The 12,625-nt window shown below is 46.7% G+C and overlaps 2 protein-coding genes across 5 annotated transcripts in view; one reads left to right on the top strand and one right to left on the bottom strand.

Moving 5' to 3' along the window:
* LOC140901585 (uncharacterized) overlaps nt 1–12,625 on the top strand; it is a 58,812-nt gene that overhangs the window by 8,395 nt on the left and 37,792 nt on the right. Inside the window, exon 6 of one of the 4 annotated variants that reach the window (XM_073320680.1) lies at nt 906–4,031. The exons of the other annotated variants lie outside the window; for them this stretch is intronic. Within the exon in view, the coding sequence (XP_073176781.1) occupies nt 906–911 (6 nt within the window). The 3' untranslated portion in view covers nt 912–4,031. Of the gene's footprint in view, nt 1–905; nt 4,032–12,625 lie in introns of those variants that run through there. 4 annotated transcript variants of the gene reach the window in all.
* On the bottom strand, nt 4,408–11,112 carry FOXR1 (forkhead box R1). Its single transcript, XM_073321037.1, has 6 exons — nt 10,992–11,112; nt 9,218–9,328; nt 8,441–8,658; nt 7,683–7,948; nt 6,913–7,145; nt 4,408–4,415 (listed from the first exon to the last, which is right to left on the bottom strand). The coding sequence occupies exons 1-6, from the start codon at nt 11,110–11,112 to the stop codon at nt 4,408–4,410; spliced, it is 957 nt and encodes a 318-aa protein (XP_073177138.1).

Below are 12,625 nucleotides of genomic sequence, written 5' to 3'. Positions count from 1 at the left end.
ACAGCCCCCTGCTCTAACAAAACTAGCTAGCAGTGCAAGTACCCTTTTTGGAGGGGAAGAGGTCTAGAGAGGAAATTCTTTCCTGATCCCCATAGCAATCTTATCTCCTGAAACAGGTGTTGGTTACATCTTGCTCATGATATTTGAAAGGCACTTACTGACCTTATAGGGCCCAGAGTTGGATGGATGGTGAAGTGTGGGCAAGAAATCAGGGAGGGCTCTGCACTTCCTGCAGCTTTCAGAAGGGAGAGGGTAAATGACTGGTAGACTCAGATTCTGATACTTTATCCCAAGCTTGGAAGGTGTACATGTTTTTGACCTCCACCATTTCATTACTGAGAAATCTCAAATTTAAATGATCATGTGGAAACTGAGGGAAGGGGAGGGACATGTGAGGAACCTTCTGTTAGTAGTTCAAGGGACACAAGCAGCCAATATCTCTCCCTGTACTGTAGCTGCAGGGTGACATCACTGATCAACTGCAGGTGTCTATGGTTGGTGAGCTCTTGCCAGCCAACAAGCGGTGTCCAGCTGTCAGTCAGAACAAAGCATCAGCAACGTACAGTCAGAGCATTTATTTTTGTTATCTTATCCTTCAACTTGCAGCCAGGGTACAGCCATTAGATTCTTGGCCAAAGGGCTGCATTGGAAACTTGCCTTGTCTTCACTGGCCTCTTCTCCTCTTGCGCCCCCACCCCCATATCCCATTAAAACTTTCCATTTGCTAACATAAGTGCAGATGCTAGAGTTGCAGCTCTAGTGTGCCCCACCTTACAGGGAAACTAACCAGCTTGGTGTCTTTATATTCTTGATACTTCCATTCTGGCTATGATGGACAATAAAACCTGATCTTCTTGGGTTCAGTCTCACCACAAAACTACCCCCTCTTCCTCTTACTTTTGCAGCGCTGAGATTTATATGACCTGTGACTCCCACAGCCCCAGTGACCTGGATGACTTGACACCTGCCCTTCATCTCTTCTTTTGGCTAAATGATGCTGACTTCAAAATGACCTTTGCCAGCAAGAGGCTACTGAAGATGGGCTTTGTGTGGAAAGCAACCCAACCTTCTTCTCACTCTCATATGGAGAACAAGTCAAATGCCACTTGAGTGCAGCCATATTATGCCCCCGTTTCCACAGAAATTCTGGGCTCCTGCTGACTTCAATGGGTGTGGGTGGTGCTTGACACCTGTTTCAGACTGTGTTTGAGGGCAGGTCTGAATAGTTTTGGTTTTGTTAAATCTGTGCCAATTTAGTTAAAAGGGTTCAATACCCTATTCATTTTGACCTAGCTTGCAGTAGTAAAACTTCTAAATTGTGCTGTCAACACTAGGGTGTTGAACTGATCTAACCTGTTTCTTTTTTCCCTGCAACGTGATCTAGTTAAATTGGTGCCAAAACTGATGTAGACAAGCCCCAGGTAGTCCTTCTACCTGTCCTCTCTTAGGGAGGAAAGCTGCCACTGTGCTGGCTGGCACTACAAGTAGGGATCCCCTTGCTAGGGATCAAATAAAGCTACTTTTTTTTTTTAAAGTCACTTTAGAATAAAGCTTAAGTCTGTATCAGCAATGAGCTTGCCAGGCATCTATTAAAACTTCAGTTTCCTTTTAATGCTGTATTTCTAATTCTTTAAGCGATCCTTTCTGTAGCCTCTGTTCTTGTATCCTGCTCTGGCTCCTTCCAACCAAACTCAAAGTGCTTTTGTTACAAATGTCAAGTCTTTCACCTCTGGCATAAGAACAGAGTCACCTCTGTGCCTTATCTGTAAGCTGGAGTAAAAGTAACTTGTCTGACATCATGCATTATGTCTGTGGCAGAGCTAGAAATAGAACCCAAGTGTCCAGATATTTAGTCCTGTGCTTAGCCAACAGGTTCTTGCTCTACCTCTTGAAGGGTAGTTGCTTGTGAGGTTGTCAGGCACTAGATCCAATTTAGGCCTGCAGTTTCATGAATAGCTAAACAAATCAAACCTCTAGCATCAGCAAAAATGGTCACTGCCAAGGACATGAAATCCCCCCCCCCCAGGTAAAGCATTGTACAGCTACCAGCTGCATGATCAGAATAGGGGAGTTAGGATATAGGAATAGATGGTATATTGGTTTATTTTATAGTAAATTCTAAATTTTTCCTAGGGGAAAGAGGATCAACCTCTACCTACTGGCACTCAGAGTAACATTAGCCACTTTCTGCTAAGCAAGCATTTTTGTGAGAGAAGGGTGCTAAAGGAAGGGAAGAGCTTTTCAACAAATCCTCCCCTCTGACTTCTGCTCTTCCTCTTGCATGGATCTTTGCTGACTACTCTTAATCAGGAATATGTGCAACAGCTCCCGCTGCATCTGACTGGGGTAGAAACCACCCCTCCTGTAGAGACTGCTTGCTAAGTTTGCCCGCAACTCTTGTGCAGATTTAAGAGGCAAAACATTACTTTTGAATGGGCTTTCAAGGTCCTGCTGTACTAGAGCATTGGTCAAGCTCATTCTTATGGCTCAGTCAACTGAAAAATCAGCTTGAGCACTCTCCCTTGTGGTATGGGTGTGATTTGCTCATGTTCCTCTCTCTTTTTGTGAGGTCTGCCTGACTGTTGAAACAGTCACTTGTTTATGTAACAGCCAGTTTCAGCTGTACCAGTAAACTTCTTGCTTGCAAGACTACAGTAGGGAATAAGAGGGGCCTATCCTAGACTAACAACAGTTCACCTTTGCTGTCACGTGCTCACTGGGGACTGAAAGCATGATCCTCTCTAGGGACTGGCAGTTAAGTGCTCACTAGACTCCTAAAAGATGAGTGGTGGCAGTGGGAGAACAGAAATCATTGTCAGATTATACAAGAAGAGGATTAAGCCTACCATAAAACTGCTTCTGTTGGAAAGGGAATTCATCTGTGGGGCACTAGGAAGTGCAAGTGTTTTAGTTGCATGGGAGGCCTTGCTCCTGATGCCTTAAACCTCTCTAAAAAACAGGCTCTGTGCAGTACCCCTCCCTACCTCTCGCACCAAATTTTTTATATATAGATTAAATCACACTTTAAGGTTCCATTTACAACTCACTGACTCCAAATTTTAGCATGTTACAGATAGCATCTGATGTTAGCCTAACCCTATTAGTAGGTATTACAGGTAAACAACCTAGACACCTGTTGGACTCTGAACAATTTATTAAAATACCTTATAAATGAAATAGTCAAATAAGTGACAAGTTTTCTCTAGTTTAAGTGGCTGCTGTCTGATTAAAAAAAAATAGTTCTTGCTGTGTTACTTTAACAACTGAGATCAAACTAAGCCAGTCTTGTCATCTTGTTTGGTTTCTGCCTTTCTTAATGCAGGCATTTAGCACCAACTGTTTCTAGGCAGTGCCAGTATGTAGACTGGATATATTGCAGAGGGCTAGGGTTTTATGATCCATTCTGCCTGTGTTAGAGGAAGCAGCAGTTGTGATGTTAAATAAGACAAAAGCTGCTGTATTGACAATGTAAAGAATCAGAGCTGCCAGAGGGGTTTAGTTTAAAAAACCAAATGTTTTTACTGCTTTATAATGAAGGCCTGTGTGAGTGTTTGTTTTTTTTAAGCTTTAGAAATACCAGGAATGGAATGTCTGGTTCCATTCTGGCTCCCTGATTAAAGTAAAGGTGTGTGGCAGGCAATCTGTGTTAGAGCAATCATCTTGTGGATTGGGGGAGAGACTTTAACAAAGACCTCATTTCTCCTCAGCATTCAGTAGGCTTTAGTATTAAATAACTAAACAAGTAAGCTCCCTTTCCCCTCAATTGCTACAGCTTTTTTGCTCATGTCACATCATTGGTTCCCTGTCTGAGATACGATCTATGTTTAAATAACAGAATTCAGCCTCTCTTGTTAAGAGGCAGGAGAACAATAACACAGTTTTCACCTTATCCCCTCCCACCCCATTTAGGGTCATTTTTGTGTCTCCTAGCACTAGAATTGAAAAGAAGTTTTGGTGTGGTCTTGTTTTGTGTGCATATTTAAAAAAAAAAAAAAAGACTCTGGGGCTAGTCAGCTGGAACTTCAGCAAAATAAAATGACAATGTCTTTGGGATCTTTAAGTGGCTGCAGTGGAATGTCTGAACTCTGCTCTAGCTCTTATGGTCTGCTTCATGTTTCATGGTGTTTGGGATTTTTTTAATAGTTCAACTACCCTTAGTGCTTTTTACCTTTAGCATACTTTACACAACATTAAGTGCAGAATGAGAATAATGAATTTAAAAGATAGACTTTACCCCAGTCGTCTTGTACAGGGGAAAGAACATTTTGCACAGAAGCAGCTGAGAAATTGCTGTTAGAGTAAAAGCCCTGAGATTCCCAAGATTATACTAAAGCTTCCTGTAATCTTCCCTCAAACATAACCAACTCTGACCAGCGGCAGCGAGTGGATCATGGACAGGATAGCCACTCAAACTGCTGAAAGGGGGAAAACATAGAAGTCAAGAGGACCAGATTTTCCTACTACCCCATACTCTCTAGTGAAAATCCTTTAGCTGAGGCTCCCTCTTAAAGTATTTGAGAGACAAAGCCTGCCCAGACCAAGCCATTGTGTGTGTGGGGAGGGGGGGGGGGGGGGAGGCAGCAGGTCTGACCCAGCTCTTTCTGATTAGAGGTCTGAGTTCCTAGAGTTTCCATTCACATCTAGGGCTCCCTTCTGAGATTGCTTGGAAGCTGACTGTAGTAACTCAGGAGGAAATAAGCTGCTTGGGAACCACATGGTCCTTATCTCGGGGGCAGCAGGGATCAGAGACTGAACAAAGATTGCATCTGTTCTGCAACAAGAGAGAAAGAAGGTGGTTTGATGGCTGAGCCTGGGCCATGAACCAGGTTCTGGCTCTGCAGCATAAGAGGGTTAAGCAGCATTCCACCACCATTGCTATCTGTGTCCTGATCTCAGGATCACTCAGCCACCAATGAGAGCTTGTCCCAACAATTTAATACTTCCATTCTGATTTTCATTGGCCAAGTGTGTTATTTAGTATCAGGTAGAGGATAGATTTCTTAAGCAGCCAGGAGAATAACCCTGCTCATAGTTGAATCTCTCAAGTACTTATCTTTTTTTTTCAAATGTGCCTCTAGGCTCCTAAGCTTGTCCCCCCACAGCCATGTGTAGATCTTAGGCATCCACATTAAAATTGGCTGGCCAGAGCTATAAGGATAGCACCACTTAATACCATCTGGGTCTCTTAGTCTAAGGCATGGGAATGGTCCCTGGCACTGTTCTGCAGTGATTCCTTTCACTGGCCTAGGCACCTGCAGTCCTGGTCTCCAAAGTGCAACCCCACTCCATCATCCTCAGCAACCAGTAACACCCTCAGCAGCTTGTGAAGTACCTCATTCAGTGCTGGAAATAACTCAGCTATGAGCTTACTAATCTTTCCATGAACAAAGTTTCAAGGGCGGGGAGAGAGAGAGGAATAATTTTCAGAGAGGAGTGACCAGGAGCATTTCTATAATTCAAAAGGGAAAAATCTTACCCCTCTTCTCCTCTGGCCTAGGTTACAGCTAAATGAGGCACAGAGCCACCCATACTTGTAAGGGCTCCGCCCTAGAAGATCCATCATCTTCAGTCATCCAGTCTAGACCTCTGTATTTTCTCCTTCCCCTGGTCTGTCCACACATATACTCAGGGGTGAGCTGGAGCCGGTTCACAACGGTTCGCTAGAACCGGTTGTTAAATTTAGAAGCCCTTATAGAACCGGTTGTTCCATGAGGGACAACCGGTTCTAAAAGGGCTTCTAAATTTAACCGGCCCAAAGTGGCACCTTAGGCGCCGACTCCACGGGTGCTCCAGGGTTGGAGCACCCAAGGGGAAAATTTGGTGGGTACAGAGCACCCACCGGCAGCTCCCCACCCCACTCACCAGCCCCAGCTCACCTCTGCTCCGCCTCCTCCCCTGAACGTGCCACCCCACTCTGCTTCTCCGCCCCCCCCACCCAGGCTTCCCATGAATCAGCTGTTTGCACGGGAAGCCGGGGCAGGCTGAGAAGCAAGCGGCAGCTTCCCGCTCAGGCCCAGGGAGGCTGAGGTGAGCTTGAGCGGTGGGGGGAGGGGTGCAAGGAGGGCTGCCCGTGCCGCAGCAGGTAACCCGGCGGGGGGGAGGGAGCGTGCAGGGGAACCGCTCCCCACCCCAGCTCACCTCCGCCACCCTCTGGCTGAGCAGGAAGCTGCGGCCTGCTTCTCAGCCCTCCCCGGCTTCCCGCCAAACAGCTGATTTGCAGGAACGGGGGCGCAGAGAAGCAGAGCGGGGTTGTGCATTCAGGGGAGGAGGCGGAGCGGAGGTGATCTGGGCCCGGACAGGGAGCTGCCGGTGGGTGCTCTGCACCCACCAATTTTCCCTGTGGGTGCTCCAGCCCCAGAATACCCAGGGAGTCGGCGCCTGAGGCACCACTTTTGATGTGATCAGTGGGGGAGCAGCTGCTCCCTCTGCTCCCCACCAGCTACGCTCCCCTGCCCCTAGGAGCCAGAGGGACCTGCCAGATGCTTCCTGGGAGCTGCCCCAGGTAAGCACCACCGGGACTCCCCACCTCGCCCCCTGGCAGGTGCCTCTGGCTCTTAGGGGCAGGGCATGGTGGGCACCCACTACGGTGGCCCACGAGACCCTCCTGCCCGGTTCTGGGGGCAGTCAGGGGACAGGGGAGGGGGTGGATGGGGCAGGGGTCCTGGGGGGGCGTCAAGGAACGCGGGGGAGTTGGATGGGGCAGGAGTCCCGGGGGGGGGGGGTGGGCAACGACCCCCTCGTGGGGTGAGGAGGGAACCCGTTAAGATTTTGACAGCTCATCACTGCATATACTCCCTCTACAGCTCTCTTCTAGTGTAACCTCACAATAAAGTCTTGGGAGAGCCTGCTTTCCAGCACCACTCGTCCTGGACTCCAAAGCCTCAGTGGGGGCTACTGCCTCTTGGTATGTACCTGGTTTGCTCAAGCTCTGGCTCACTAAGTCGAGGGCCTCCTCAGATAGAGCCCATACCTCTTCCTGGAACTTTCTGCAGCCTTCTGGTGTCAGCTTCCACAGGCGGGACTTGCGGTTACCCTCGTTGCACACAAAGTGGGTGGTTTTTTCAAAGCTGCTACTGAAGCACAGATTGTGACGAATGGTGTTTTTCCAGCCATCTGGGGCTGTCTGGAAAAAGGGAAAGTGCTGCCTGCAGAGAGAGAGAGAGAGAAGAAGGGCACAGAGCTGGGTTCACAAGCCGGGCAAGCCCAGAGCACAGGATTGGCTACGCTAGTCACAAGGTCAATGTTTCTTGCCACAACCAGAGTGCACCTGATCATTTGTGGAACATATGTGGATATAAGAGGATGAGAGATTCCTCCCAAGCCCCTGTACCATTAGGTTACACCCTCAAACATTAGGTTTGGCTGGACCAATTGAACAGAGTACTGTTAAATAGCAACAGGCCAGAACTAAAACTCTAAGTCTGAATACTCCTGAACTTGGGCATTTAAATAAAAATCCATGTAGTCTCTAATGGGAACAGAAAGGAAGTGACTTGCCTAATGTCTCATGGTGAGTCAGTAGTAGAGCTGAGAATAGAACCATAGAACCCGGGAGTCCTGACTTCCAGTCACCTGCCCTAGCCATACTTCCTCCCTAGCAAAAGCTAGGACAATTTTGTACCCATGCCCCCTTTAAACTCCCGCTATCCCAGCATGGGGGGAGTTAGGAGGGCTGTGGGTACCGTGTGAATTGGTAGATTTGCTGCACAGTCAGGCTGCCTTCTGCACTGTTACGCAGGGCCAGGGTGATGAGGATGCAGTAATTAAGGGGGGGCCGGGGCCAGCCCCCTTTGAGTTTGGTGCTCGCCTGCAGGATGTACTTGAGCTTCTTGCTCTGAGATCTGGGGACCTTTGGTTTCCGGGGTGCCAGAGCAGCCTTAGATTTGGGAGTCTCCATTTTCTGAGAGAGTGAGATGTCCACCGATGAGACATCTTCATCCTCAGTGAACTAGGGAGAAAAAGAGGGGTGGAAGAGATGGGTTAGGCCTGCATGGAGTCACTGAGTAGACATGATGTGTGGGAAGTTGCACATCAGTGGCCTGCATGTAATGAGTTTGGGCCTTAGTCCAGTTCCCAGTGGTGATGTGTACCCTTCACAAATGGGTACTAACTGATCCATTTCTATCTGTTTCAGCAGAAGGGTCATGTACTGAGTGGGTAATGGTAAATGAGCTCCTCCCCACATGACATGCCTGAGGTATATGCTGCTACCTGGGCTATTCCTGTTCTGTGGATAGGAAGGACTCCAGTTTCCAATCCAGCATCTTGTACCTTCTGCCAGCCATAATTTGGGCTGAATCTATGCATTCACTTCTGCTGCTCATAAAACAGGGCATGAGTAAGCTTAGTCCTATCTTGGGATGCATCAGTCACAGAGACCAAGCAACTCAAAGCATGTAATGCCTAGCACTGTCCACACAGCTTCCCCTCTGTCACATACCTTCTCTGCCTCACTGGATGACGACAGCAGATCCTCCTCAGAACAGTCAAGGTTGGAGCAATTCAAGGAAGGGTTTGGAGGAGAAAACCCTGGAGCAGCAGCTGCTGAGAATGCTGGGCTACTGGGTCCTGGCATGTCCACACTGGGACAGCTGGCAATGGGGCAAACCAGATTGGGGTTCATCCACATCCACAAATGGGGCTGCACATAAGATTCTGCTGAGAGAGAAGAAGCCAAATCACTCTAGTGACGCCATCTGAGGGCCTCTGCAACAGACAGGACTCCTGCCTCCTGGAAACAGGACTGTGCTAAGGCTAAATAGGATGTAGATCCAAAATCTCAGGGCTCTCATAACCCTAAGACTCCATGGTGTTTTACCACCCACCACCCCTGCATAGCATTTATCTCCATATGTCACAAGAAATGGATTTTTTTTCCCTCCTGTCCTGTGGCCCCTCACACCACCAGGCCGTGTCCCTTGCTCACCCTGGGAGTTTTAACCTCCCTTCTCCTGCGAGCAGCACCAGAGTTGCCTGCACTCTCACTACCCAGGAATCACCCTGAGCTACTGGTCTGGCAGCATCCAATGGAGGAAGGAGTACATAATACTCCCATTAGTGCTGACCGAAACACCTCTGACCCTTGGAGAAGATCAGACCCAGATGTGCACTCTGTTGCTGACCATCCCTCTGTAACAGGACAAATGAATGCTCCTTTACATACGCATCTGCTAATGGCATCCCTTTGCCCCAGGACAATACCCTGCTCATGGCTCACCAGGCCGTATGGATGGGAGGGTGTCGGACGGTTCCCTGGGGAGTGAGTTCCTGCGCACCTGTCGCTCACACTGCCACTTCAGCATGTGATGGTTCTGTTTTTCATCTGCAGCTGGTGGGAAATGGAAGATCAGAGACAATGTGGTGAATTGACAGCACTGACACCCATCTCCTTCCTCTTCTCCACCCCCTTTCTCTTCTGAGCATCAAGGCATTGAGACGCATCCTTAGTCTAATTTGGGTTGGGGAAAAAAGGCCCTTTTCTGCAGCATGATGGGTCACCTAGATTGGGCTACACCAGTTGCTCTCAACCTTTCCAGACTACTGTACCCCTTTCAGAAGTTTGATTTGCCTTGTGTACCCCCCAGGTTTCACCTTACTTAAAAATGACTTGCTTACAAAATCAGACACAAGAATACAAAAGCGTCACAGTACACTGTTACTGAACAATTGCTTACTTTCTCATTTTTACCACATAATTGTAAATCAATTGGAATATGAACATTGTACTTAATTTCAGGGTATAGTATATAGAGCAGTATAAACAAGTTATTGTCCATATGAAATTTTATTTGTACTGACTTCACTAGTGCTTAAACCAAAACACCTGGTCAAAAAGGGACCCTCCCCAGCCCAGTGAAAATGAGTAAGTGAGGGTGGGGGAGAGTGAGCGAGTGACAGAGCAGAGGGGGAATGGAGTGAGCGGGGTGGGGTCTTGGAGAAGGGTTGGGGCAAGGGTGTTCAGTTTTGTGCAATTAGAAAGTTGGCAACCCTATAGCCTGTTGTAAAACTAGGGAAATAGCTAAATGAGTTGATGTACCCCCTGGAAGACTTCTGCATATTCCCAGAGGTACCCCTGGTTGAGACCCACTTGGCTACACCCATCAAAACCCTCATCCTGCAGTTGGACTCCTGCAGAATGGGGACCCATGTGGGCCTAAGGGTCAGTTTCCAGGCCTAGAGCCTAAGATTGTGACTATAAGGTTTTTAGGGAGATGCCAGTCCCAGCATTTCCCTAGCATGGTCCGGAGCCCTACAATCCATGTACTAAAGTATCATAAGAATTCTTTGAGACTGGCACATCACTGGAGAGATTCAGAATTAGACTGGCCAAAGCAGCAAATCATAGCAACAATGGTGGAGCTGGACATGAACTAGACATGACATACTAGAGATGTTCGGTTTCAGCTTTTTCTATTCATAGAGTCAAAGGCCAGAGGGGGCACTGTAATCATTTAATCTCACCTGCATAACTTAGGCCATTGAACTTCCCCCAAATTATTCCTGTTTAAACTAGATTATGTCTTTTAGCAAAACATTTTCTGTGATAGTTTCACAATGTTGAACTAGAATCATGAACAATCACATGTATCCAGCATTGGCATCTCCTCTAGCCCAGTCAGTGCTGCTACTTCTATCATATGCCAATATGTTTTCTGGAGTGCTCTCTGGAGATTTTTATTTCATTGAGCCAGTCTCGTCAGCTCTCTTTAGAATCCCCCCCGATGTCAGAGTACTTGTCAGTTATTTACAGTTTAATCTCCAGGTTCTCCTAAATTTGCATAATTTTGAAGTTCATAAAAGAGAAAATTCTAATTTAACAGCATTTAAATTCTTTGATAGCAAGACAAGATATGATTTTTAATGAATTTCCAGGCTAGATCAGATTTCTATCTCCAGCCATCAGAGTGTCTTCTTTTCACCTGGAAGTTTCACAGCCAAGAACATACACATAACCAAACCATCCAGAACCCAAGACACTCAGAACTCCTTACCTTGAGGAAACTGATCAGTGGTGGTGGTTAGCTTGAGCTCCTCCTCCATGTCCCAGTCCTCAAGGCCACTTTTTAGATGCAGGCTTTCCCAAAATGTTTTGTTTTGAAAATTCAAATACATTTTCTTATAATCTGCAAAATAACCCACAACTGCTGCATACCCTGAATGTTGGAGGGAGAACACAGAGCAAGCCACAGAGAGTTAACCACTGCTAACTTTTAACTCTCCAATTCTGCTCTAAAAGATTTGATCTCACATTTAAAAAAAAAAAAGAGAGAGCAAGAGCATAAGAGAGATTTGACCAGGTGAATTAAAGGGTGGCCTTTGATTCACTTTTAAATACCCATTAAAGACCTTTCTAGGGACTGGATGATTAGTATTAATGAAACAAGCAATCTATTTGAGAATAAAAGAGGTACCACCTGGTGGGCTTTTTTGTCTGTCCCTTTAACCTAAATTCTTGATAAGTGTTCAGCTCCTTAGTTAGGTTAGCAGAGCTTTATCCTAACATTTCTGGAAGAATAAGAGTAAAGGAATAGATTTGCAACTGTTCTGTAATACAGAATCATCCCTGGGTTTGCAGCCTTTATGGTCTAAGAAGCTCAAATACTTTTTGGAGGACATATAGGGACTTTGAGGTGAGTCAGCTCAGCAGACACAGAGAAGCTCTGCCTCTCCTCCTTTTTGGATAGTTTAATTTCTTCTCTCCTTTCCCCCACCTCTTGTTCTTTTTCATTCTCTTTTTCTCTTCAGTCCCAATTTCTTCTCTTTTCCATTTCCCTCCCAGTCTCTTATTCTTAACCCAGATCCTTCCCTTGCAACAACTTGCTACTCTGCTCCCCCGCTGCTTCTCTCCACAGCTCCAAGATAAACTCAACAGACTTACTTGTAACCTCATTTTGCTGCCAGCCCACCAGCAGATGGAGCACAGCTAGAGAATGAAACTGAGTAGGCTCTTGTCCTGTTCACTTTGCTGCTCTGCTCCATGCCTGAGCTAGGCAAGAGCTGTGGTACATGTCAATGTGTGGAAGATTCTCCTATTGGCCTCACTTTGCTACAAATTTCTTTCTAGATGAGCAGAGCAAGACATAAGCAGACTAAGCAATTACTTAGGGCCCCAAGCAGCTCAAAGGAGCCCCCTGTTAATTATGAGTATCTGTTGTGTGAGTAGGGGCAAAAATATTCCTGCTTAGGGGCCCCCAGTGAGCTAGCACCAGTACGGAATTGAGGAGGGTGAGAGAGGAATAATAATGCTTCGTATTTATACATACCTCTACATCTTCAAAGCTCTGCCCAAGAATTAAGGTTCAGATTCTCAAAAGTATTTAGGTACCTAACTCTAATTGAAATTCTGGAACTTTTGAGAATCTGTGCCTAATACACTAATTTCCTTCAGATCCTGTCATCACCGAGTGGGGTCACTACAGAGTGAGGGGAGTCTTTGTACCCTGTTTATTGTAAGGTTGCTCTTGGCATCTGCACCCTGTTTGCTGTTGTAGGGTTGCTCTTGGTCCTCCAGGGCAGCACTACAAGAGCAGGAGATGTAAAATTACAGTCTAGCTTCATTAGTGAAGAATTGCACAGACTCTGATTGGGCACATGGGGACCCTTTCTAGTGCCTCTTTGACATGGA

Source organism: Lepidochelys kempii, chromosome 22, assembly GCF_965140265.1.
Source record: "Lepidochelys kempii isolate rLepKem1 chromosome 22, rLepKem1.hap2, whole genome shotgun sequence".
Classification (NCBI taxonomy): domain Eukaryota; kingdom Metazoa; phylum Chordata; order Testudines; family Cheloniidae; genus Lepidochelys; species Lepidochelys kempii.
This window is presented reverse-complemented; position numbering and strand designations above follow the sequence as displayed.